General features: G+C 37.8%; 4 protein-coding genes and 1 non-coding gene across 7 annotated transcripts; 3 read left to right on the top strand and 2 right to left on the bottom strand.

Annotated features, from left to right (window-relative positions):
• The first annotated feature begins 324 nt into the window (after positions 1-324).
• On the top strand, positions 325-2,260 carry LOC104764429 (uncharacterized). The gene is made up of 2 exons (XM_010487960.3): positions 325-1,255; positions 1,694-2,260. Exons 1-2 carry the CDS (start codon positions 970-972, stop codon positions 2,068-2,070), a joined length of 663 nt encoding a protein of 220 aa, XP_010486262.1. The 5' UTR covers positions 325-969; the 3' UTR covers positions 2,071-2,260.
• Positions 2,261-2,443: 183 nt separating this feature from the next.
• On the bottom strand, positions 2,444-2,515 carry TRNAK-UUU (transfer RNA lysine (anticodon UUU)). The gene has a single exon. It is a non-coding gene; the product is annotated as a tRNA-Lys (tRNA).
• A 55-nt stretch (positions 2,516-2,570) lies between these two features.
• Positions 2,571-5,856, top strand: LOC104764427 (uncharacterized). 2 transcript variants are annotated; one of them, XM_010487957.3, is made up of 13 exons: positions 2,571-2,774; positions 2,875-3,574; positions 3,738-3,822; positions 3,906-3,995; positions 4,072-4,145; positions 4,283-4,367; positions 4,464-4,547; positions 4,721-4,851; positions 4,972-5,053; positions 5,156-5,203; positions 5,280-5,352; positions 5,446-5,549; positions 5,629-5,856. In XM_010487957.3, exons 1-13 carry the CDS (start codon positions 2,630-2,632, stop codon positions 5,743-5,745), a joined length of 1,818 nt encoding a protein of 605 aa, XP_010486259.1. In that variant the 5' UTR covers positions 2,571-2,629; the 3' UTR covers positions 5,746-5,856. The 2 variants fall into 2 exon arrangements, 1 of the variants encoding a protein (XP_010486259.1); XR_015591127.1 differs by lacking the exon at positions 5,156-5,203 and having other exon boundaries at positions 2,590-2,774; positions 4,972-5,155.
• Positions 5,857-5,870: 14 nt separating this feature from the next.
• LOC104764428 (uncharacterized) lies at positions 5,871-8,097 on the bottom strand. Its single transcript, XM_010487959.2, has 6 exons — positions 7,693-8,097; positions 7,096-7,157; positions 6,742-6,992; positions 6,504-6,578; positions 6,348-6,410; positions 5,871-6,171 (listed from the first exon to the last, which is right to left on the bottom strand). Exons 1-6 carry the CDS (start codon positions 7,806-7,808, stop codon positions 6,127-6,129), a joined length of 612 nt encoding a protein of 203 aa, XP_010486261.1. The 5' UTR covers positions 7,809-8,097; the 3' UTR covers positions 5,871-6,126.
• A 189-nt stretch (positions 8,098-8,286) lies between these two features.
• LOC104764426 (callose synthase 9) lies at positions 8,287-22,806 on the top strand. Of its 2 annotated transcripts, XM_010487956.3 has the most exons (52): positions 8,292-8,459; positions 8,727-8,928; positions 9,024-9,121; positions 9,342-9,496; positions 9,610-9,706; positions 9,858-9,968; positions 10,045-10,170; positions 10,277-10,366; positions 10,635-10,732; positions 10,820-10,937; positions 11,119-11,262; positions 11,815-11,891; positions 11,969-12,047; positions 12,398-12,520; positions 12,770-12,875; positions 12,962-13,085; positions 13,203-13,383; positions 13,470-13,522; positions 13,758-13,818; positions 14,212-14,293; positions 14,604-14,653; positions 14,890-14,976; positions 15,101-15,186; positions 15,293-15,314; positions 15,475-15,569; positions 15,679-15,760; positions 15,888-16,045; positions 16,129-16,249; positions 16,446-16,543; positions 16,647-16,737; positions 16,821-16,981; positions 17,064-17,173; positions 17,353-17,484; positions 17,661-17,729; positions 17,803-17,980; positions 18,112-18,226; positions 18,416-18,535; positions 19,015-19,130; positions 19,210-19,293; positions 19,377-19,489; positions 19,607-19,659; positions 19,725-19,901; positions 20,101-20,148; positions 20,265-20,423; positions 20,787-20,900; positions 20,972-21,060; positions 21,172-21,330; positions 21,407-21,509; positions 21,637-21,756; positions 21,929-21,979; positions 22,090-22,272; positions 22,367-22,806. In XM_010487956.3, exons 2-52 carry the CDS (start codon positions 8,730-8,732, stop codon positions 22,601-22,603), a joined length of 5,703 nt encoding a protein of 1,900 aa, XP_010486258.2. In that variant the 5' UTR covers positions 8,292-8,459; positions 8,727-8,729; the 3' UTR covers positions 22,604-22,806. The 2 variants fall into 2 exon arrangements, with proteins under 2 accessions (XP_087358216.1, XP_010486258.2); XM_087502090.1 differs by lacking the exon at positions 15,293-15,314 and having other exon boundaries at positions 8,287-8,459; positions 15,101-15,205.
• The last annotated feature ends 158 nt before the right edge of the window (positions 22,807-22,964 follow it).

Here is a 22,964-nt window from a genome sequence, read left to right as displayed (position 1 = left end):
CAACTATTGTATTTCGTTATATAAAGTATCTAAGCTAATTAATTACCACAAGACATATATAAAATAATAAAATTCAATGGTGGCCGGATGGATGTACGACAAGTTCAATGACTGTCTATATTATTATGCCTAAAGGTTTATGCCCAACTTGCAACCACCAAGTATTATAATGTTTCGAGTTTTGACTTTAGCAATTGGTCCATCAAATTATAACCACTTGTTTCGGATTATTGAAATAGTTATTAGGTATTTTGTAAAAAGAAAAAAAGGGAATAGAAAATAAGTGCGTTGTATAAGAAGAGGTTGGCATGGTGAGGTCTTGTTACACACTCTAAACCTCCATAACTAGTAATCAAACGTGGTGGTATATGCAAAAGCAAAATCATTGATAGTTTAATACCATTGAAAAACCATTATATCCACTCCGCTTCTATTGCTTGAATCTACCATATAATGGTAATGCGGTTATGAACTTATGAAAAGCGAATTAGTCTTCTCCAAGATAGTCACACAGTTAGCATTGTACGATTACACTTTTTGACTGGTCACGGACCACGGTAATCGCAAGTTTATGTCACAAACATCGACCTCTAAAGCAAAACATACTTTTGTACTAAAATGAACTCTCGCTGTTAACACTTAAAACACTCTGCCGTGTTTCTTGCTGCGAAACCAATCGTCTTCTTCAATTCCCAGAGTTTTTTTTGTTCTCCGCATACTCCTCTCTGTTTCATGGTTTCTTGGTGGTACCAAACGGTTTAGCCGCTGATATCGCGTAAAAGCTACTCAATTTTGGAGAGTCTTCAAAAATTTGTTTTCGTTTTAGTGTTTTTCCGATCTGGGTTTTTGTTTTCAGCTCGAAATTTTGATGCTCGGAAGAGTTATAGAGGAAGAGAATTTAGGGTTTTTACATTGGGCGTGAGTTTTGATAAAAGGCACAAACTTTACCTTTTGGTCGGAATCAGAGACATGATTCAGTTACTATTCCTGGTTCTGTTCGCTGAAGGTGCGATTGCTTTCTTACTACTAGTTAAGATTGGTCCCTTAAGGGAGCTTGTAATGAAGAGCTTAGACCAGCTTAAATTGGGGAAAGCTCCAGCCACTGTGAAAACCATCGCCGGAACCATGTTTGTGATCTTCCTCTCAAATCTCATGAATATAATCAAGATCCAGAACAAGGGTGCGAAACTCGGGACAATGTCTCCTATGGATCAAGTCCTCTGGAGAACACACTTGCTCGAGGCTTCTCTTATGGGTCAGTTTCTTTCTTTTGTTTTAATGAATCTCAGTGTAGATGCTATGTTCTTCTAGATAGTAAATTGGGGCAAAATCTGTTATCCTCTTCCACTGTACCCAAAATTATAATCTCCACTTTAGCTGTTGCTTTTAGCTTAGTTGTTATTAGCTGGAGATTTGGCCTGAATAATAAGAGGCTGATTCAACATCTACTGCTGGAGGATGATATGAATAGAAGCAAACAAAACCTTACATTGTTGTGTAATATAGTGAATTGGAAAACTAATAACATGATTTTTGCGATACATATCTTTGGCAAGGAGGATCTCTATGGTTGTTTTCATTCTAGTGGTTCCATATAGTTGTGTTTGGTACTGTCTGTGTTGATTGATGTTCACCAAATTTGGAATCTTCTTGTGGATTTATAGGAGTAGTGAAACTCTTTCTGATCTTGCAGGTGTAGTGCTCTTTTTCGGCTTCATTATTGACCGGACACATCATTACCTCGGAAAGCTAATCACTTTAAGAAGCAATGACGGGTCATCGAAAGGAGAACTCGATCAACTTAGGAAGGAGAGAACTGAACTGAAAGAGAAAGAAGAGAAGACATCCAAGGAAATCAAGCAGCTGAAAGAGAAACTGTCATGTGTTTCAGAGAATCTGAAGAAAGCAGAGAAGGAAGCCAAAGAGAAAGAAACGAAGCTCGAAACAGCTGAAGCTCATGTTACAGCTCTTCAAAAGCAGTCTTCAGAGTTATTGTTGGAGTATGACAGATTGCTAGAAGACAACCAGAATCTCCAAACCCAGATTTTGGTTGGAACCAAAAAACCCTGAACTGAATTAAGATTTCTTAAGAGCCGTTTTTTAAAGAGTTTGTTGAGTGTTTGTAAACGAATGGCTCGTTATAGTTTATGCGGAAATGGCATCTGAGGGATTCTTGTAACATTTTTTTTTTTGGTTTCAGTAAGCTCACTTGCTCACTCTTTGTTTAGCTTGAAGGCAATGTAATTTCTCTTGTTTCCCATTGATGCTGTCTTTCAAATGTTGAAATTTTACGGAAATTAATTAATTACATCAGCAAGAAGCCATGTTAAGTGTAATGAAACTTTCAGAGTAGTATTACCAAGAAGCTTTGTTGATTTGATTGACCATAAGCTGTGTAAAGAACCATCAGAGGAGCAAAAAAAAAAAAAAAACGAAATTATAACGCCGTCTGTGGGGATCGAACCCACGGCCACGTGGTTAAAAGCCACGCGCTCTACCACTGAGCTAAGACGGCTATTGAACAATTGTTCCTAACTAAGATATATAAGACTCTCAAATACTTTGAACTAACAAAATCGACGCGAGAGTAGTAGAGCAAGTTGTGGTATCTTCAACCCTGGGGAAGCCGATGGAAGAAACCTCCGATCGTCTGAATCCGACGACTGACACTTCGGGGATCACGCCGGAGTTTGACCCGAAGACTATGCGTTCCACAAAACCTGGATTGAAGCGTCTCTTCATCACCACCTCTGTGCTTTTTTCTTTCCTTTTAGGTATTAGTTTTGGTCTTCTTCATCATCCCTTAAGCTCCGACTATTATTAGATCTCTTGCTTCCTTTTGCTTTACCTCTTTCCCAATTTCGGAGGTTTCAGGTGTACCTTTTCTTTGGAAGTCAGTTGAAATATATCGCTCTCCGTTACCGTTCCACGATATAGACTCGCTCTCCGATCAAATTGAGTCGACGCCTTTGCGATTCCCTTGCAATTTCCACGCCGTATTCGTCGGTTTTGAATCTACGGATCCGGATAACTTAAGATCTCAGATACAAGATGGTATAAATCAGTTGACCCATCAAAGTACACAATGTGGTTCTTGCAATTTCTCCCTCTCTGTCACCGTTCAAAACCCAGCTGATCAGTGCTCAGAAACACTTGCTCACAATCCTTCCACGTGCTCTTATCGTTGTGGAGTGATCACAAGAAATGAGTTTGGTGTTGGTTTGGATGATACAGTGGATGAGTCTCTGAATGATGTGTTCAGTGGCTGTTCTGAGAACAGTGGGAAAACGTACAGTGTTGTTGTGGTGAATAAAGAGAATGCCAATGGTGAAGATGAGGTATTAAAGGCTGTGGTGGGAAAGCGAAGGCATGCGTGGGTTGTGGGGAGTGGATTAGAAGAGAGATATGGTGACATTGTTGCTGGAGTTTCTGAGATTTTCGTTAAGGTGTTTATGAATGGTGGAAGAGATGAAGAGTCAATCCATGGGGAGTTTATGCCTGTGGGATCAGATGGGAAGATTGTTCTTTCTTTCAGTCTATTAAATTCCAATCCACGTGATTGGGTCTATGATTGGTAATGATCCAAGAGTTATGCCGTCTCACCATTTTTTTTTTGGATTTGTATATACACCTGAAGCATATTTCGAAAAGTTTGCACTGCCATTATAACATTTGGTTCAGCCTTAGCGTTTAATGTTTACTGTTTCTTTTGCGTTGTTTGTGCATTATGTTGACAGGGACTTTCAGAGGATAGACGACGCATTGTTGGCTCCGGTGACTAAGGCCTTAGCTCCTATAGCTAATATAAGTGTCGAAAGTCAGGTAGCATTTACCACGAGACCCAAATATTTGGCACCTTTGCTATTCTCCCGAGCTAGTGTTTAATGTCTTTGTCTTGTCTTTAGGTTTTGTATCATACACCGAAGTCTTCGTTTTCAGCTTGGGATGAAAAACTTCAGGGCTACATCTTTAGGACCAGTGATCTTCCCTTTTTTGTACGTACTCTTTTCCACAATTTCTATGACTAATTTAAGTGATTGTTTAAAAGATCATCTTAAATGATTCCGCCAGGTGAACTCGAACGAATGGCACTTGGATACTTCTGCTGGAGCCAGTGGACGGTCCAAAATACTGCAGTTTGTGGTGTATATTATTTTACTCTGCCCATCCTTGCTTATTATGCTGCATACTACTGTGACAATACTATACTGTTTCCTGATAAGTGAGCAGAAATTTTTGCACAGAAATATCTCAACTCTATGATCTTTCCTCATATTGTCAGATATATCCCATCTGGAAAAGAGTGCCCTCTTCTTCTACAGTTGCCAAATGGGGAGATATCTAAAACAAATGGCTTCATATCGCCGGTTAGTATCCACACATCAACATTTTCTTTCCTTCTCCTAATCTGTTGGTAGACGTTCTTTGTGAAAACAATGGCATCTTATCAATTTGTTCTATAGATGTGGGGCGGCGTTATTGTGTGGAACCCGGAAAATTGTGATAAGGACTCTGAAAGCCCTAGTAGGAACACGATATCGCCTCAGGTTCGGTTCACTTTTCATAGTCATAATATGCTTTATAGTTTATACCAGTTATATATTGGTTGGTACTTTCATACTCACTTTTCAGATTTCATAGTTACTTTTCATCGAGTATTTGCAGAGCATTGGAGGATCACTGAAGTATCATCATTGGTTTTTGCACTTTTTTGAAACAGGAGCTCGAGCAGATTGTTGAAATTTTCTTGGGACAATTCCGACAACTATTTGGCTTTAAGTCTGAAGCCATTTATACCAGTGGATTAGGCACTTACAAGATTTTGCCTAGTGAAAGAGGCTTCACAGAGTGGTAAGAATTCATAAACCTAAAATTGATGCGAGCTTATGGATCGACAAGGTTTAAAAGTAAAGCACTGGATGCTAATGAGGAAAATTGATGGGTGTTGTCTTTACTGCTGTATCGTTGCAGGGAATTGGATGTCTTGTCACGGAAGCACACATGCTTCAATCTCCATTCTTGTTCAACAACTCTCGGTTCTCTCTCTAGATTGGTGTGTTATTAACTCCACATGCCTAGTTATAGCACGCTCCGCTGCATCGTGTCGTGGTGTTTCCATTTCAATTTTTTCTAATTCTAATCACTTGGCACTCAGGTTCGATCACTTCCTAGGATGATTATCAAGGATGAAATTGGAGAACAAGTATGTTTCTTAAATAGAACCCTTTTCTAGAACCCTTTTTCTGTTCTGATCATTCCATTGTGCCCCCCCAAACCAGGTGAAATATTCTCTGAAAGCAGCAAAGTTGGCTCAGTCTAATGCTTCTTTGGGAGGATATAGTTCTTCAGCCAGTATGTTACACTTGACCTATACTCAAAATCATATTTGTTCGACCTTAGTGTTTGTGAATCTAACAAGAAATTGCGGTTTTGTGTGCCGTAAAGGTTCATCGAGAGAAGCAAGGTCCCTAGCCGAGAATGTCTTCTTCCATCCATCTATCATGTCCGTCAGCTACTTCTCTTATGAACATTGCTTTGCAGTGTACTCGGTAAGCTTCCTTGTCTCTACTACTGTTATTAGCTCTTATTGTTTCTTTCAGTCTCATGTGAATATGCTTTCTTGGATAGCCATTCTTCCTGCCCGTGGTAGCACACATTGTCCTTGCAGTAAACCGAGAATGGAAGAGATACAGACAAGAGAAGGCAAAGTACTTGACATGGCTAACCAGAAAGAAGACAGCATAGGATCCTTTAGCTTACTACATATTCCCTGTAACTTAAAGTTTTTTTATGCTTGAATACAAATTATGATAACAATACATTGCATTGAGAAGCGAACTCTAGATTTCCTTTGAATTTTTGCCATTGTGTTTATCTCGAGGCCTTTGTCATTGAGTTTATCTTGAGGCTTCTCTAACATCAAAAGTGGTGCAATCAAACAGTGTATGTTTCACCATGTTTAAGATTACAGATGTCTAACCGAAAATTCTAAGCTCTTAAAAAGGGCAAAATACAATCAAGAAAAAGAGAGCCAAATCCGGAATCACTTCTCACAATTCTTAATTTAACAACTCCAGGAGACCATTCAGCTGAGCTTCAAACCATCATGTAGAAGTCACTAAGCTCTTAGCGTTTAGATCCCAAAGCAAGAAGTATCTTCTTCCTCGGACCCTACAATGAAAACACAGCTTGTGAAAAGAGAGCGTAAAAACTTCCTCAGTAAGAAATTGAGAGTGTTACAGATCAAACAGACTGAGAAAATGTTGTTCATTCAAAATTTGTAAGATAGTATATGATGTGTTGTGTGTGATAGTAAATGTTGTGTGGCAGCTGAACATGAAGCTTACCATTGGTATGAGCATAGCCTTGAGGTCATCATCTGTCATATGCATGAGAGCATCCATATCAACCTGTGAAATACCAAAAAAGGATAAGAACGTTATATATGTGTTATCAATAACATAGACATAAATATCAGCAGCTTAATAGAAGACATTGCATACTTCTTCCACTTGAAAAGCAGTTGAATATTTCTCGAGACCCAATGATTCCAGAAAGCTATCAACCGATGCATCAGCCTGAAACAAAAGAAGACAAGCTAAGAGCGGCATGTATACAAGGGAAGAGGCATCATAAGCTATTTTATCTAACTATATGTTCGCACCGGTCAGAAGAATGGTTTCTCCCAAGGAAAAAAGTAGTGATGGAAAAATATAGTTGAAGAAAAGTGAATCATATTGCCTGCTGTGATTTCTTCCTGGTAGCTTGATTGGAAGTTTTTCTAGTCTCTGTTTCAGTCGCTACGCTCTTCATGCTTGGTCTAGAAGCCTCCACTTTAGATTTTGGCGGGTCAATGTTTTTTGGTTGATTCATTGTCCCAGAGAGCTTTTCCCGTAAATCCCGCACGCCTGAACCGGCTTCTCGCCCACTTTGAGACCCATGCTGTCTCTTTTGGAGCTTCAAACGAAGATCTCTAGGATCAACTCTGCGAGCTTAATAAGCCATCAGACAGAGAATCAACAACCATAAAGAAATATTTTTTTCATACTTAAATATTCAACTGGAAAAAAACAGGTGAGAGAGGAAAAAACATACTTGAAAGTTGAGGTTTGTCACTACTGAAAAGATCATGCTCCCATTTGTCGTCCTGCCTTTGCCTGAAAGCATGAGGAAGGAGAAACGTGTGATTAAACTGATATGTAATTAACAATGAAGACTAAAGAACGAGCTGAATATAAACCATCCTCCAAGGCAAAAGCAAACAAATTTCATCACACAAAGATTCAATCAATAGCCTTAGAACCCTTATAAAATCACCAAAAATCAAGTACCAAAAACAATCACGAAACACAATAATAATATTTAGATGAATAACATCTATGCAGGTAGGGACTCAAAATAGAGTATCTCATAAAGCTGATTCCATTGAAAAATCAGTGAAGTTGTTTGAAACTAACAATTAAAAAATGCTAAAATCATAGAATCAGAGGAAGTCCTACCAACCTAACCAAATGAGCGGAACCCATACTCTAATTCATAGAACAAACACAAGAATCAAGATTGGGCTGCTAAAAGGAAGATTATAATGTAGCTATATCTCTACACCAAGTACCAGCTAAACACACTAAAGAATCGTCGGGGAAAGCAAGCTAAATCTCGACAAAAATTTATGAGGAGGAGAGAAATTAGAACCTTTTGCCAGTGACTTGTCGGAGGCGAGTAGAGATGTCGCCAGAAGAACCACCATTGATACGATCCTTAACCACCTTCCTGGCACCAGACTCGGCCTCCAATTTATCAGCATACATCTTTTTTATCTTCCTTGGATTGAAAATTGTCCTAACCCTAAATCAGGAAAACCCAAAAAGACGAGAAATGTCTTGTAGACTATTAAGCAGCTCCGAAGGTTAGAGATGCGAATCTCAACCCAGAAAATCACAGAGAAAATAGAGGAGCTCTTCAACAGAAACAATCCATTAATGTGAAAAAAGGAAAAACAAAAACTGCGGATTTTGCACACGACGCCTTTGGCTTACTGCGTTTGAGAGAGAATTTGGGCAAAATTAACAATCCCAATCAAGTGAAATAGGTCGGGTCGGGTCGAGAATCAGGATTAACCGGTTTTATTGTCAAATTAACAATCCAATGCGATTGAACCGGTTTAATCCGACAATTCGAAAGACTTTGCGGTTCAATTTTTCACTGAAAACGCGGTTAAGTTTATTTCCTTTTATTTTTCAACACGCGGTTCGCTTTTTTTTTTAAATAAACATCGATTCCTTTACTGTAATGTAATGGTCTTCTTATTAAGATTAAAAACTAAAAAAAAATCCCTCAAATTGAAAAAGTTTTGAAACACAGAAAAGCGCTAGTTTCTTCGCTAATTCTCTCCGTTTCTTCTCTATGAGTGATTCAATCCTGGTTGGACTCCATATCTAGGGTTTCAGTCATCTGATTAGGTAAATCCTCCGTTTGATTTTTTTGTGTGTGTGTGGGTTTTATCCCTTTTCTTTGTTGTTTACTAGTTTTAATCTTATGAAGCTGCGACGCGACAAGCTCAGATTCAGGATCCCTAAAATTTTCTCTATTTTTTTTGTTTTTTTTTGTTTCGTTGGTTAGAATTTTGTGTGTATCCCTCGATTTCTACATGTTTATGTTTGCACTTGTAGGGTTTTCCGTTAGTGTGTAAGCTGCTGAGTTATCTGATTTTTTTTTTTGGTTTGTAGAAAATGTCACGAGCTGAGGAATTGTGGGAGAAGCTAGTAAATGCCGCGTTACAAAGAGACAGAGTAGGAGGAGTTGCCGGTGCTCAACAGGGAAGTATTGTTAACTATGTCCCTTCGTCACTCGCAAACAATAGAGACATAGATGCAATCCTGAGAGCTGCAGATGAGATCCAGGATGAGGATCCCAACATTGCTAGGATCTGTAAGTTTCTTTTATTTTCCCTGAGAGGGTTTAGCTTTTTCTTTCCTCTGTGCTATGTCAGTGTTTTGATCTTCTTGACAATTGTTTTACTGCAGTGTGTGAGCATGGTTACTCACTTGCACAAAATCTTGATCCTAATAGCGAGGGCAGAGGTGTTCTACAATTCAAAACTGGATTGATGTCAGTTATTAAGGTATGTTTCTCTTCTCTACAGTTCACTAAATATGTTTGTAGTGTCATTGTCAGCTTGTATTAGATGATCAATGTGCGGTAGATAATTTGGACTTTTCTGTTTTTTTTGGACTTGAATGCATTGCTTGTATATTATGATATCGACTTCGTTGGATTTTCTTAATGTGATTAACCGATGGTTTTTTCATCTAAATGCTTTGTACTCTCTTGATTGATTGTAGCAAAAATTAGCAAAAAGAGAGGTTGGGACCATAGACAGAAGTCAGGATATTCTCCGACTACAAGAATTCTACAGGTTGTACAGACAAAAGAACAATGTTGACAAGCTGAAGGAGGAGGAAAAGCAGCTTCGTGAGTCGGGGGCTTTCACTGACGAGTATGTACATAAATCATAATCGTTCAATTTTATGTTTTTACTATGGTTGCTGAACGCCAAACTTAACTCAGACATCTTAATTGCTGTCCTTACGGTTTCATATTGGCTTTCAGGCTGGAGCGGAAAACAGTAAAAAGGAAAAGAGTTTTTGCCACCCTTAAAGTTCTGGGAAGTGTGTTGGAGCAATTGGCAAAAGAGATTCCTGAAGAGGTGGTGTAGATTTCTTTGAACACCTCTCATTTCATTCTTACATTTGTTGACCTGAATAGGGGATTTGTGAGGATGAGAATGTAACTCCAAAACAAGTCGATGCAATTACATTCCTATTCAACTTACAAATACTTGTTTTGTACCTCTACAGCTTAAGCATGTTATTGACTCAGATGCTGCTATGAGTGAAGACACAATTGCTTATAACATTATTCCTCTTGATGCTCCTGTCACTACAAATGCCACTACGGCTTTCCCTGAGGTGAGTTATTTTCTATACTGTACTTTCATGCATGTTATGTAGCTTGTCTTGCTTGATGACAAAAAAATGTGAGCAGGTTCAAGCGGCAGTTGCAGCATTGAAGTATTTTCCAGGCTTGCCAAAATTGCCTGCAGATTTCCCCATTCCCGCCACAAGGAATGCTGATATGCTTGATTTTCTCCACTATATATTTGGGTTTCAGGTTTGTATATCCGAAAAGAGCTTATCCAGCTTCATAGCGCACATGAAGGCTTTTTCTCTTTTCTTTGGTTTTTCATTTTCTAATATATCAATTTTTATGACCTCAGAAAGACAGTGTCTCGAATCAGCGTGAACATATAGTTCTTCTTCTGGCTAATGAGCAATCCCGTCTTAATATTCCTGAAGAAACAGAACCCGTAAGTCCCAAAGTTATTTCAATTTCATATGATTATTTGCTGAAAAAGCTTGTGGATACGACGTTATCATTTGTGATCTTGGGTTTATGACTATAGCAAAAACTTCAAGTTTATGAAACTTAATATCAATTATTTTTGTGTTCATTCTAGAAACTTTATGCGTGGTAATTGTGCACTGCACATGTTCCAAGCTTGTCTGCCTCTTTATTTAGAAGGCAATGAGTTGAATTTTAAGATCTGGTGAAATTTTTTGTTCTCTTGTGCTCAGAAACTGGATGACGCTGCAGTGCATAAGGTGTTCTTGAAGTCCTTGGAAAACTACATTAAGTGGTGTGATTACCTCTGTATTCAACCTGCTTGGAGCAAGTAAATTATCCTCTCTCCCTTCTCTATTTTCCCTGCTACCAGATTACCACTCTTGCATACTCATTGCAAACATTTTGTAAGATGCAGTTTAGAAGCCATCAGTGGAGAGAAGAAACTGCTGTTCCTCTCTTTGTACTTCCTGATTTGGGGAGAAGCTGCCAACATACGGTTTCTTCCAGAATGTTTGTGCTACATATTTCACCATGTGAGTTTATGCTGACTGCTTATTTTCTCCTTATGTTAATGGGTTTCTAGTGTCCCTTCATTGCTGTTTTAAGATGAATGAAATCTCCTAACTACCTACCGCTCTGACTTGCTACTGTTTCATTTTTGTCACTAAATGTTGTTCGTTTGTCCTTTGTGCTCATGCCGATTATTTTCTACAGATGGTTAGAGAAATGGATGAGATCTTGCGCCAGCAGGTTGCTCGCCCAGCTGAGAGTTGTATGCCAGCCGAAAGTCATGGCTCTGATGATGGTGTATCATTCCTTGATCATGTCATTGCTCCGCTATATGGAGTGGTTTCAGCGGTATGTTTTCTGGAAGATTCTTTCACCCTAGACTTCATCGGATTTTCCCTCTCTCTGCTCTCTTCATGTTATATAAGAAGTATCTTCCGTGATGATACTTTGCTGCTTCGTAATAGACAAACGTAAACCGTGGACTGTAGCGCGAGAACATTTTTGCTTTTCATAGATGGAAAGACTTTGCCTAATCATCTCCGTTAGTAAACAGTAGTATGCAGACTAATGATTGAATTAGTTGATTGGATAGGCATGGATCTCTTGGTCAATAAATTTGTTGTGCCAACGGGCAATTTTATTTATTTGCCATTTGGTATTTCTTTATGGGTTTCGCTGCATTCACAATTCAAAATGTTGACATACGTTTCATATTCTGTATATTTGTTGATATAATCTTTGTTGGTTGGTGGTATTTTATTCCAATATCGTATCTCAAAACAGAATGCTGTTTTTATCGTGCTTTCTTATCTATAAATATTCATTTTGTAAATTGTGTTTTTGATTTTGATGTAATAATCATGCATAGACTTGTACTGTTATCTAATGGTGTATGTGCAGGAAGCTTTTAACAATGACAATGGCCGAGCACCTCATTCAGCTTGGAGAAACTATGATGATTTCAATGAATATTTTTGGTAAATACCTAATATCTTTGTCTTTTGGGTGAATTTTCATTGCCTCTGCTGGGTTGCTTACAATTTTTATTTTCAAGGTCGCTTCACTCCTTTGAGCTTGGTTGGCCGTGGCGTACCAGTTCATCTTTTTTTCAGAAACCTATCCCGAGAAAAAAGGTCTGCAATGCCCCTTGTATATTTTAATAAAGATTTTGTTTTCATATTGGTTTTGTTGCTTCTTTAATGCATGTAGCCATTCGTTTACCTTTGAGATGGCAATTTGAAAATGTCTATAAGTCAGCTCCTAGAGCATGTTTAAAAGTTGTATTGAAGTTAGATGACGTATGGTCTCGCTGTAGTACTCATTTACTTTCCTTGACGCTAAGTAGGTTCCCGGTTTTTTATTTGATTTTATTTAGAGAATTTGATGTTAGGTCCTTATCTTTATAGTTTAAAATCTAGATACAGCTTCCTCTTTTTTCCCATAGGTGTATCTGATGTTGAATATACTGGTTTTATCCTTGCAGTATGAGCTTAAAACCGGCAGGGCAAAACATCGAGGAAAAACTTCCTTTGTTGAGCACAGGACATTTTTGCATCTCTATCACAGTTTCCATCGGTTATGGATATTCCTTGCTATGATGTTTCAGGTTTGTAAGCCCGTCTCAGGGTTCCGTTTACTTGTTATGCTCTCTGTCGATATTCCTCAGAAGAATTTATAGTCAACGCCTATCCTTGGTAGCCTGCTTTTTTCTGGGACTGTTGTTTTATAGTTGTGAACTTGTGTTATCTGCTCAAGACAAATGGTTTAACCTGTTCTTGATATCTTTTTGGTATTATTACTTATATCTTATCGAAAAAAGGTTCTCCTACTAATACTCTGACAACATTCGTTACAGGCATTAGCCATTATTGCGTTCAATAAAGATGACCTTACTTCCAGCAAGACTTTACGTGAAATCCTCAGCCTGGGTCCAACTTTCGTAGTTATGAAGTTTTCTGAGAGTCAGTCTTGAACTCATTTTACTTTACTTTATCTTCATTTATTGTTATGAAGTAGTGAAGAATAAACATACGTTTAATGTTAATAGGTGTTCTGGATGTTATCATGATGTATGGTGCCTATTCCACAACAAGACGTCTGGCTGTTTCTCGCATTTTTCTTCGTTTCATTTGGTTTGGCGCTGCTTCCATCTTCATATCTTTCCTCTATGTGTATGTTAATATTCTTTTCTTTTACCTTCTTCAGCTCTCATTTTCTGTGTGCTATGTTCCTTTATTTTTGGCGTAACTTTTGCATTCTTTTGTTTGATACTTTTTTTGTGTGTCCAGGAGAGCACTTAAAGAACCAAATATTGACTCAGCGATATTTAAGATTTATGTGATCGTCATAGCCATCTATGGTGGTGTTCAGTTCTTTTTTAGCATCCTGATGCGTTTCCCAACTTGTCACAACATTGCTAATAAATGTGACCGGTGGCCTGTGATTCGATTCTTTAAGTGGATGCGCCAGGTTTGAACCTCATGTTTCTCTTTCGTTTGTAAAACTTGAAATTTCTAAATATCTTCTAATCTCTGATGCTTACTTGTTTCTTTCAGGAGAGACATTATGTTGGCCGTGGCATGTATGAAAGGACATCTGATTTTATAAAGTAGTTTCTTCACCTATTTTCATTTACTTATTTTTAGTTATCTGTTTTCTTTAGATTTCTAAGATAATCTATTCCAATAATCTTTAATGATTGTTAAACTGTATTTTTGGTACTGGTGTGGGAAAAGCAGCAGATATATTTGTTTAAATGATACCAACATACTTCTTTTCATATGGTATTTATGTTTTTTTTTTTTAATTTGTAAAGAACTAACTGACCCCATCATACAACACAGGTACTTGCTATTTTGGCTTGTCGTTCTATCTGCAAAGTTTTCATTTGCGTACTTTCTTCAGGTTGGTATTTCTAGCTTTAAAATTGTAACATGTTGACAGTAGAACTGAAGATTGTGATTTTGTTTATGTATGTTACACGGATAAAATACTACCATATGTAGTGTTTCTTCTCTGTGTTAATCAAGAATCTTCTTTTATATTCAGTATAGATTCTAGCTCAAATTCTCCTGTGTACTCTTAGAGTTGGACGTAAATTTCTGCATGCAGGCATCAAATATATTTTTTTAACTGAAAGAATCATATTCATCTGACAATTTACGGATATTACTCTTTATTGTGATCTCTTGTAGTCACATCCTGAAGTAATTGTTCGATAAACATGGCAATATGCTTTGTCTGGCAGTTAAAGTGCGACTCGGATTACTTATTTTTCTCATGCTGATGAATTTGCAGATTGAGCCGCTCGTTGGCCCCACAAGGATTATAGTAAAGCAGAACAATATTCCGTACTCCTGGCATGATTTTGTATCAAGAAGTAAGTACGGAATTTGTAGTTTAAATTGACCATAGACCTGGCGTTTTTCAAGAACAATGCTTAATGGACTGTGATTGTGGTGTATTATGTTAGTCCTTTCTGGAATCGTACACCTATGCTTGTTTGCGGCATAGGATATCAAAACTGAACACAAAAAATATCAGCAAGGTCCAACTAGGGATGTTATTAGCTTTACTATTGGGTTTTGTGTGAATAAGTGTTCTGATAGTCTTGAATAAATCATTTTCCTTGAAACTTTTTTTGGTGTTCTAAGATTCTCACTCTGATATTTTTTTTTACCTGGATGCAGAAAACTACAATGCTTTGACTGTTGCCAGTTTATGGGCTCCCGTGGTGGCTGTAAGTTCAATGGACTTTACATGAGGGTTGGCACTTTTGTTGTTTTAGTTTTTGTCTGCAATCACTGAATCAAGTTGTTGTCTATGGAGAATCCCTTCAGTTTTAGGAGGATACTGTTTACAACTATTACACCAATTTTGGTGAAATTTATTGCGATTAGGATGAATGTTGCTGCTGGGGGTTCGCAGTTAAGTATTCCCTCTTGGTATTGTAACTTTGTCTTTCGTCTAACGCAGATATACCTTTTAGACATCCACATATTCTACACCATTGCCTCTGCTTTTTTGGGGTTCTTGCTTGGTGCAAGAGATCGTTTGGGAGAGGTAAGTGTGGTTACACTCCTCTTTGTCTTACAAATGTCAATGTTTAGGTATTTAAAACTGTTGGAACACTGTTTGTAAGAGGTTAGGTCCTTACGTTTCTTATGATTCCTTGCAATTTTCACAGATAAGATCTTTGGAAGCAATTCACAAACTCTTTGAGGAGTTTCCTGGGGCCTTTATGAGGGCTCTTCATGTTCCTCTTACCAATCGGTGAGGTTCCTTTTCATCTGCTACCTAAGAATATTTATCTTTGTTAAATATTAACATCTTCTTGTTTTCATATTCTTTCGCCTACCTAATTCAAAATCATGTGCAGGACGTCTAATCCTTCTCATCAGGTAGTGATGTTTTTCCCCTCTTCTCTTTTCTGTAGCTGTTGGCTTGTTTTACATTATATGAATCACTAATTAGTGTACATGAAAATTTTGTCCCCGCCGAGTCATGTTAGTTTTCTTCTCACTATTGTTGTTCATATTGCATGTGATTATCGAATCAAAGGCTGTGGATAAGAACAAAGTAGATGCAGCACACTTTGCTCCATTTTGGAACCAAATAATTAAAAGTCTACGAGAGGAAGATTACGTCACTGATTTGTAAGTGCTTTATGTTTTACAGTAATTATGCTGTGTGCGTAATTCTCTGAGCTTCTGCTATTATGTATTTTCGTTTCTACTCTTTTCCCTCATCTGGAATCGTTTTCAGTGAGATGGAGTTGCTCCTGATGCCCAAGAATTCTGGTAAGCTCCAGTTGGTTCAGTGGCCACTTTTTCTTCTTTCCAGCAAGGTGAGTTTGATACGTTACCTGCTTCTGTATTAAATTCGACGTTTTATTGTGTTATTTGGCTAGCCTCATTGCTTACAAAATCCATATGAGGACGTGCTAGTGACTACTATTATCTGATAATCTGTAGATATTATTGGCCAAAGAGATTGCTGCTGAGAGTAATTCACAAGAGGAGATTGTGGAGAGGATTGAAAGGGATGACTATATGAAGTATGCTGTTGAGGAAGTCTACTACACTCTCAAACTTGTCCTAACAGAAACTCTGGAAGCCGAAGGGAGGATGTGGTATTAATTTTTGGGCCCTAAAATGACTTGCAACGATTGTTGCTGGATGGACAGAGTGATGATATTTGTTGTGAATTTTGTAGGGTGGAGAGAATCTATGAAGATATCCAGGCCAGCTTAAAGGAGAGAAATATACATCATGATTTTCAGTTGAACAAACTCTCCCTGGTTATCACAAGAGTGACTGCGCTCTTGGGAATCCTGGTATTCGCATTGCCACTGCTATTTATTTCTCCGTCAGAAATGCCTTTATTTAGTGGCTCTTAATTATAAAAGTAGTAATTTTTATGATGCTGAAAGTAAGATTATTGCGAATTATAGGCGTCTTTACCTATTAGTGGGAGAAGGATGCCATAGTTTTATATATTTGAATTTAAATTGTACTCAATTGCATGGACAGAAAGAAAATGAAACAGAAGAGCATGCAAAAGGGGCCATCAAAGCACTTCAAGATCTCTATGATGTTATGCGGCTTGACATATTAACTTTTAATATGAGGTGCATACACAGTTGATGATTTGGCTTTGTTTTATGCAACAATCCAGTCGTTCTTTTCTTTTCCTTATTTGATATGTTTTCAAAATTATGTTGCTCTGTGTAGGGGTCACTATGAGACATGGAACATGTTAACTCAAGCCTGGAATGAAGGTCGGCTTTTTACAAAATTGAAATGGCCTAAAGACCCTGAGATGGTATGATGATCATTCTTGCTGTCAAGCCTATTAGTGCACTCAGTTAATTTTTTGTCAGTCTGATAATTGTCTTTGATTTGCAGAAAGCTCTCGTCAAAAGACTGTATTCTCTATTTACTATCAAAGATTCTGCAGCACATGTTCCTAGAAATCTTGAGGCCAGACGTAGATTGCAATTCTTCACCAATTCTCTTTTCATGGATGTGCCACCACCCAAGTCTGTCCGCAAGATGTTATCCTTCAGGTATTTCGTTATCCATACGTTTGACATATTATCCCAGCAAGCTCTTCACAACCTTACTATCTTCTTTCGTACTTTTTGTCAGTGTCTTCACTCCATACTATTCCGAGGTTGTGCTATACAGCATGGCTGAACTCACCAAGAGAAATGAGGATGGAATATCAATCTTGTTTTACCTACAGAAAATATATCCAGGTATATCAGCCTTGTGAGTTCCTTTAAAAGCTTAGTGACTTGTCAAGCTTGTTATGTTTCTTACTTAAACGTTTTTTTTCTTAGTACTTGACTTGCTTCTCTATGCTCCTGTGCTTAATAGCGTTACCATTATAGATAGGTGCCTAAAATGTTTCTCATCGGTATTTAATATGTTGCAGATGAGTGGAAAAATTTTCTTGCACGCATAGGACGGGATGAAAATGCGTTAGAAGGTGATCTAGATAATGAACGAGATATTCTTGAACTTCGATTTTGGGCCTCTTACCGTGGACAAACGTTAGCTAGAACAGGTAAAGTAAACGAATCACTACACCTCTTTTCTTGGGGATACACTCTTCATTTCATGATCTCACATTGCAAATAATATTTGGTATCTCTATCAAGAAAGGGACCTTATTTTTCAGCTGTTCCCTTGCATATATTATTAATGTTTTTCTGTACTTGTTATCTGGCATTATACCTGCAGTTCGGGGGATGATGTATTATAGGAAAGCCCTCATGCTTCAGTCTTATCTAGAAAGAAAGGCTGGTAGAGGTAAGAGGCTAAGAGCTTTCTATAACTATCATTTTCTGGCCAAGTTTTTCTTAAGGCTATCTCACTATTACAGACGAGGAGTCCGCACTTTCTGGCAATGACGCAACAGATGCTGAAGGATTTGAGTTATCTCCTGAAGCAAGGGCCCAAGCAGATCTAAAGTTTACATATGTTGTCACATGCCAAATATATGGAAGACAGAAAGAAGATCAAAAGCCTGAAGCTGTTGACATTGCATTGCTAATGCAAAGGTAAGAACACACTTTTCTGGGTTCCTCTCTTGGTTAAGGAGATGTAGTTTTCTATCTCAGGTCTGGTGTTTCTGCTATCATTCTGCTTTATATATTGTATTATTGAGGTAATCTCTTTCATTCGATTGTAGAAATGAAGCTCTTCGCATTGCTTATATCGATGTTGTTGATACTCCAAAAGAGGGTAAATCTCATACGGAGTATTATTCAAAACTTGTGAAGGCCGACATCAGTGGAAAGGATAAGGTAAACTGTTATTATCTGTCAACCCAGTCACAAGACTAGTGCTCTTGTTTCCTTAATGTTTGAAACACTTGAACTTGCTTTAATCAATGGGTATATTGCACTGTAAAGGAACTTGTGTTTCTTCCCCCTTTTCCTCTTTGGTCTTTCATTTGTCATATGGAATAGCCGCTTTGTTCTTTCTTTATGCAGGAAATTTACTCCATTAAGTTGCCTGGGGACCCAAAACTTGGTGAAGGCAAACCTGAGAATCAAAATCACGCCATTGTATTTACTCGTGGAAATGCGATCCAAACTATTGATATGAATCAGGTTAATATGCAATTCTTCTTTCTTCTCTTGGCATCTTTTTGTTTTAACTGCTTTCTTTTGAGATATTGTGTGGGTTCATTATAGTTAAGTTTCTGTGGAAGTTCAATCAAGTAGATTAGAAATACATAGGCTTTGTAAAGATTAGTACGAATAACAGTTTGAAGTTAGATTTCCTCTTTTCGTACTAGAAAACCTAAGGCGTCACCACGTAGAATTTTACTTCAGTATCATCTGAAGCACATAAATCTTGAGTAGGAAGACTTCAATTTCTATTGCTAACGTAGAGAATGGTTCCTTACTGAAAAGCACATGCTGTTACATTTGAGTTTGGAGTTGGACATCTCATCACATGTGAATGTACCTGAGTCTTCTATCATGTGTACATGCGTGCTTGACTTTTGTTATGTTTCTATACGAGGGCTAATTGCATCCCCAACATCTAGCATCATGTTCTAATTTTTTTTTTCCTTATTTGTTAGGATAATTATTTTGAAGAAGCCTTGAAGATGAGAAATCTTTTGGAGGAATTCGATCGGGACCATGGAATTCGACCACCTACTATTCTTGGAGTTAGGGAACATGTCTTTACTGGCAGGTGTGACTCAGACATTCATATATCTACCTACTTATTTTATACCAGTACCTTACATAATTGTGTGTGCACAAATATGCAGTGTCTCCTCCTTAGCCTCTTTCATGTCCAATCAAGAAACCAGCTTTGTAACTCTAGGTCAACGAGTATTGGCGAAACCCTTAAAGTAAGCTACTACCAATTAGTTTTATCTTCCTTGAATTACTTAAACTCGGATGGAATCCTTATTCGATTATTTCTGAATTCTAGGATCCGCATGCATTATGGTCATCCAGATGTCTTTGACAGAGTTTTTCATATTACACGTGGTGGTATCAGCAAGGCCTCTCGGGTCATCAATATTAGTGAAGATATTTTTGCTGGTAAAGTCGATTCAATAATTGACATTTACATTCAGAATTTCACATTTCATCACTCATGCGTTTTTTACTGTCTTAAAACACCGAACAGTTCTGAACGTATGATGATATGGTTTTCAGGTTTCAATTCAACTCTACGTCAAGGGAATGTTACTCATCATGAATATATTCAGGTCCGTACTATTTAACTCTTTACAATTAAATTGATAAATATCTATCCATTAATTTCTACTTACAGGTGGGCAAAGGGCGAGATGTTGGGCTCAATCAAATAGCCCTCTTTGAAGGAAAGGTTGCTGGTGGGAATGGTGAACAGGTTCTTAGTCGGGATGTATACAGACTTGGACAGCTCCTGGATTTCTTCAGAATGATGTCATTCTACTTCACTACTGTGGGCTTCTATTTCTGTACAATGGTATGTCATTCTTCTACCATAGTTTTCAAGTTGACACCTGTAAATACTTAGCAGTCAACTCTAAAAAAGAAGTTTACGACAAGTCTCGTATTATTAATTTATGTTTTCCATTTTATTTGTGTCCCTTGTATCCGGAGCTGTTACTGATAAGTTCCAGGATATCATATTGATGCATTAACATTTACATGGACTTTTGCAGCTGACGGTCCTTACTGTGTATATTTTCTTGTATGGGAGGGCATATCTGGTAAGCATGGTTACGATGCATGTGCCATCTTCATAAATGATTATTGTATGACTTATTCTTGCATATTAATCCTGGGTGAAGGTCTTTGTAACCCTACTTGTGTTTGAGTTTTATAGGCGCTTTCTGGAGTTGGAGCTACTATTCGTGAAAGAGCTATTCTTCTGGACGATACTGCACTTAGCGCCGCCCTGAATGCTCAGTTTCTGTTTCAGATTGGTGTCTTCACTGCTGTGCCAATGGTTTTGGGATTTATTTTGGAACAGGGTTTTCTCCAGGTACTGGTTCTCCACCATTTATTCATATCATAGTGTTCTGACTTAGCTTGTTCATCTACAATATAGTTTTATTGGCTTGTAAGTAGCTTTATGGTCACACATCCACATGTTTTCCTTATAATGTATTATTGCTAGTTTGGAATTTATCTCGTAACCCATCTTTCGTGGTGTAGGCATTGTCAGTTACAGCTAAGCACTGTATTCTGGATACAGGCTCTAGTGTTTTGAATTATCATATTCTTTTGTTCGATTATCTGAAAGCAGATCCTTACTTGATGCGGGCATATAGTTATTTGGTCAAAATTAATTTTATACTTTGTGTTTTGCAATAGAACTTATTTGTCTCCATCTTCCATTGTGTAGGCCATTGTGAGTTTCATAACAATGCAATTCCAGCTATGTACTGTCTTCTTCACATTTTCCCTTGGCACAAGAACCCATTATTTTGGACGGACAATTCTCCATGGTGGTGCAAGGGTATATGCTCATTCTCCGTTATTAAATCTCTCTATATCGTCTGGAATGTGATAAACAGTATTTTTTTACAGTACCAAGCCACTGGAAGAGGCTTCGTTGTCAAGCATATTAAATTTTCTGAAAACTACCGTCTTTATTCCAGAAGTCATTTTGTCAAAGGGTAATCTCCTCGTATACTCTTTAGCTTTATGTATATATATTTTAAATGTATACCTGTATTAGCCCTAGTAAAAGATGGAAAATTCATTGATATGCTCCCTTTTTTCTCTAGGATGGAGGTTATTCTCTTATTGGTTGTCTACCTTGCATATGGCAATGATGAAGCTGGTGCAGTTTCCTACATCCTTCTGACTGTTAGCAGCTGGTTTTTGGCTGTTTCTTGGCTGTTTGCTCCGTATCTGTTCAACCCTGCCGGATTCGAGTGGCAGAAGTAAGTGGTGTTATCTTATACATATCTTGTTGAGTAACATGTTCCCCCATTGAACAATTTTCTTCTCTCCTTTCAGAGTCGTGGAGGACTTCAAGGAATGGACAAATTGGCTCTTTTACAGAGGTGGAATTGGTGTGAAAGGAGCTGAAAGCTGGGAAGCTTGGTGGGAAGAAGAACTGGTAAGAACTAATGCTCTTCAGGCTGTAACAGTACACTTTTCAGAGATGTTTCAGGGATTTTTACTTGGCTGTCAACTAGTTTATCGACCTGATTTGGCATATAATAATTATATTTGTGCGTCAACAGTCTCACATTCGGACTTTGAGCGGGAGAATAATGGAGACTATCTTAAGTCTTCGATTCTTTATCTTCCAGTATGGTATTGTCTACAAACTGGAGCTGCAAGGATCAGACACATCATTTGCGGTATAGCTTTTCCCTTCATTGACTACTTGATTTTGCATATCTTAGTTTGCTAGTGTTCCCCTTTGTTGACTAGTTGAAGAGTGGGAGAACTCATTTATGATTTTACAAGGGTTGCTCTATGATCTTTTTCTATGAACGCAGCTGGTTAATAATATAACTTATCTATCTGCAGGTGTACGGTTGGTCATGGGTTGCATTTGCAATGAGTATAGTACTTTTCAAGGTCGGTTTATTACATCAGTATGCTTCGTTTTCCAATAACCTTAATCTTTTGACTGAATTGCATTACATGATCTGGGATATCTCCCTTGTTTTCTTTGGACATTGAAATAGGTTTTTACCTTCAGCCAGAAGATTTCTGTCAATTTCCAGCTTTTACTGAGGTTTATACAAGGTCTTTCCTTATTGGTGGCTCTAGCTGGCATAATCGTAGCGATTGTGCTCACAGACCTGTCAGTCGTAGACATATTTGCCTGCGTATTGGCTTTCATACCGACAGGATGGGGAATACTTTCTGTAAGAAATTCTTCTTTCTCACCTTAGATACTTTCATTTCTTTCTCGTCTTTGCAGAGTTGTAATGGTTACTGACATATCCTCTCTTGTTGTAGATTGCGTGTGCTTGGAAGCCAGTCATAAAGCGAATTGGAATGTGGAAGTCGATCCGTTCCCTCGCAAGACTCTACGATGCATTGATGGGAATGCTCATATTTCTTCCCGTTGCGCTCTGTGCTTGGTTCCCTTTTGTGTCAACCTTCCAAACACGTATGATGTTTAACCAAGCGTTCAGTCGTGGTCTGGAGATCTCTCTTATCCTCGCAGGAGACAATCCCAATTCCGGCCTTTAAAAATCTCTCATTAGATTTGCCTTTTGGAAGTGCTATTTATATGTTTATGGTTGTCATACATTTTGATTTGTGTTTAGTTTTGCGAGTGTAGTAGTAGAAATTGATGGGAGCCTGTCTGTAGTTTTAGGCATTTTCAAGACTTTTGTAAATTACCAAAAACCCACACCGCTAATCTCAGATCTAAGCGTAATTTATTGTTTTAAGTATTCCGTAAAATATTAGGAAAAGTGAACCAAACGGAATGCTAGTGAAATCTTTTATATTTCTTGTTATACGATAAAGTCGTCCGTTATTAATTATGACAAAAGAAACCACAATGAATAGTTATTATTTAGATATAATTGAAATGAAAATTCACTAC

This window comes from Camelina sativa, chromosome 19 (genome assembly GCF_030686135.1).
Source record: "Camelina sativa cultivar CO46 ecotype springtype chromosome 19, ASM3068613v1".
Classification (NCBI taxonomy): domain Eukaryota; kingdom Viridiplantae; phylum Streptophyta; class Magnoliopsida; order Brassicales; family Brassicaceae; genus Camelina; species Camelina sativa.
The sequence above is the reverse complement of the archived record's forward strand: the minus strand, read 5'-3'. Positions and strand labels throughout refer to the sequence as shown.

Excerpts from the sequence above, each read along its gene's own strand:
- LOC104764428 (XM_010487959.2), bottom strand. The coding sequence starts at position 7,808 with ATGTATGCTGATAAATTGGAGGCCGAGTCTGGTGCCAGGAAGGTGGTT. Across the intron at positions 7,158-7,692 it reads CGACAAGTCACTGGCAAAAG|GCAAAGGCAGGACGACAAAT; the intron begins GTTCTAATTTCT and ends TCATGCTTTCAG. Across the intron at positions 6,993-7,095 it reads TGACAAACCTCAACTTTCAA|CTCGCAGAGTTGATCCTAGA; the intron begins GTATGTTTTTTC and ends TGGCTTATTAAG.
- LOC104764429 (XM_010487960.3), top strand. The coding sequence starts at position 970 with ATGATTCAGTTACTATTCCTGGTTCTGTTCGCTGAAGGTGCGATTGCT. Across the intron at positions 1,256-1,693 it reads GCTCGAGGCTTCTCTTATGG|GTGTAGTGCTCTTTTTCGGC; the intron begins GTCAGTTTCTTT and ends CTGATCTTGCAG.
- LOC104764426 (XM_010487956.3), top strand. The coding sequence starts at position 8,730 with ATGTCACGAGCTGAGGAATTGTGGGAGAAGCTAGTAAATGCCGCGTTA. Across the intron at positions 14,294-14,603 it reads GCATGATTTTGTATCAAGAA|AAAACTACAATGCTTTGACT; the intron begins GTAAGTACGGAA and ends ACCTGGATGCAG. Across the intron at positions 18,536-19,014 it reads AAACTATTGATATGAATCAG|GATAATTATTTTGAAGAAGC; the intron begins GTTAATATGCAA and ends CTTATTTGTTAG.
- LOC104764427 (XM_010487957.3), top strand. The coding sequence starts at position 2,630 with ATGGAAGAAACCTCCGATCGTCTGAATCCGACGACTGACACTTCGGGG. Across the intron at positions 2,775-2,874 it reads GCTTTTTTCTTTCCTTTTAG|GTGTACCTTTTCTTTGGAAG; the intron begins GTATTAGTTTTG and ends CGGAGGTTTCAG. Across the intron at positions 5,353-5,445 it reads AGGATATAGTTCTTCAGCCA|GTTCATCGAGAGAAGCAAGG; the intron begins GTATGTTACACT and ends TGTGCCGTAAAG.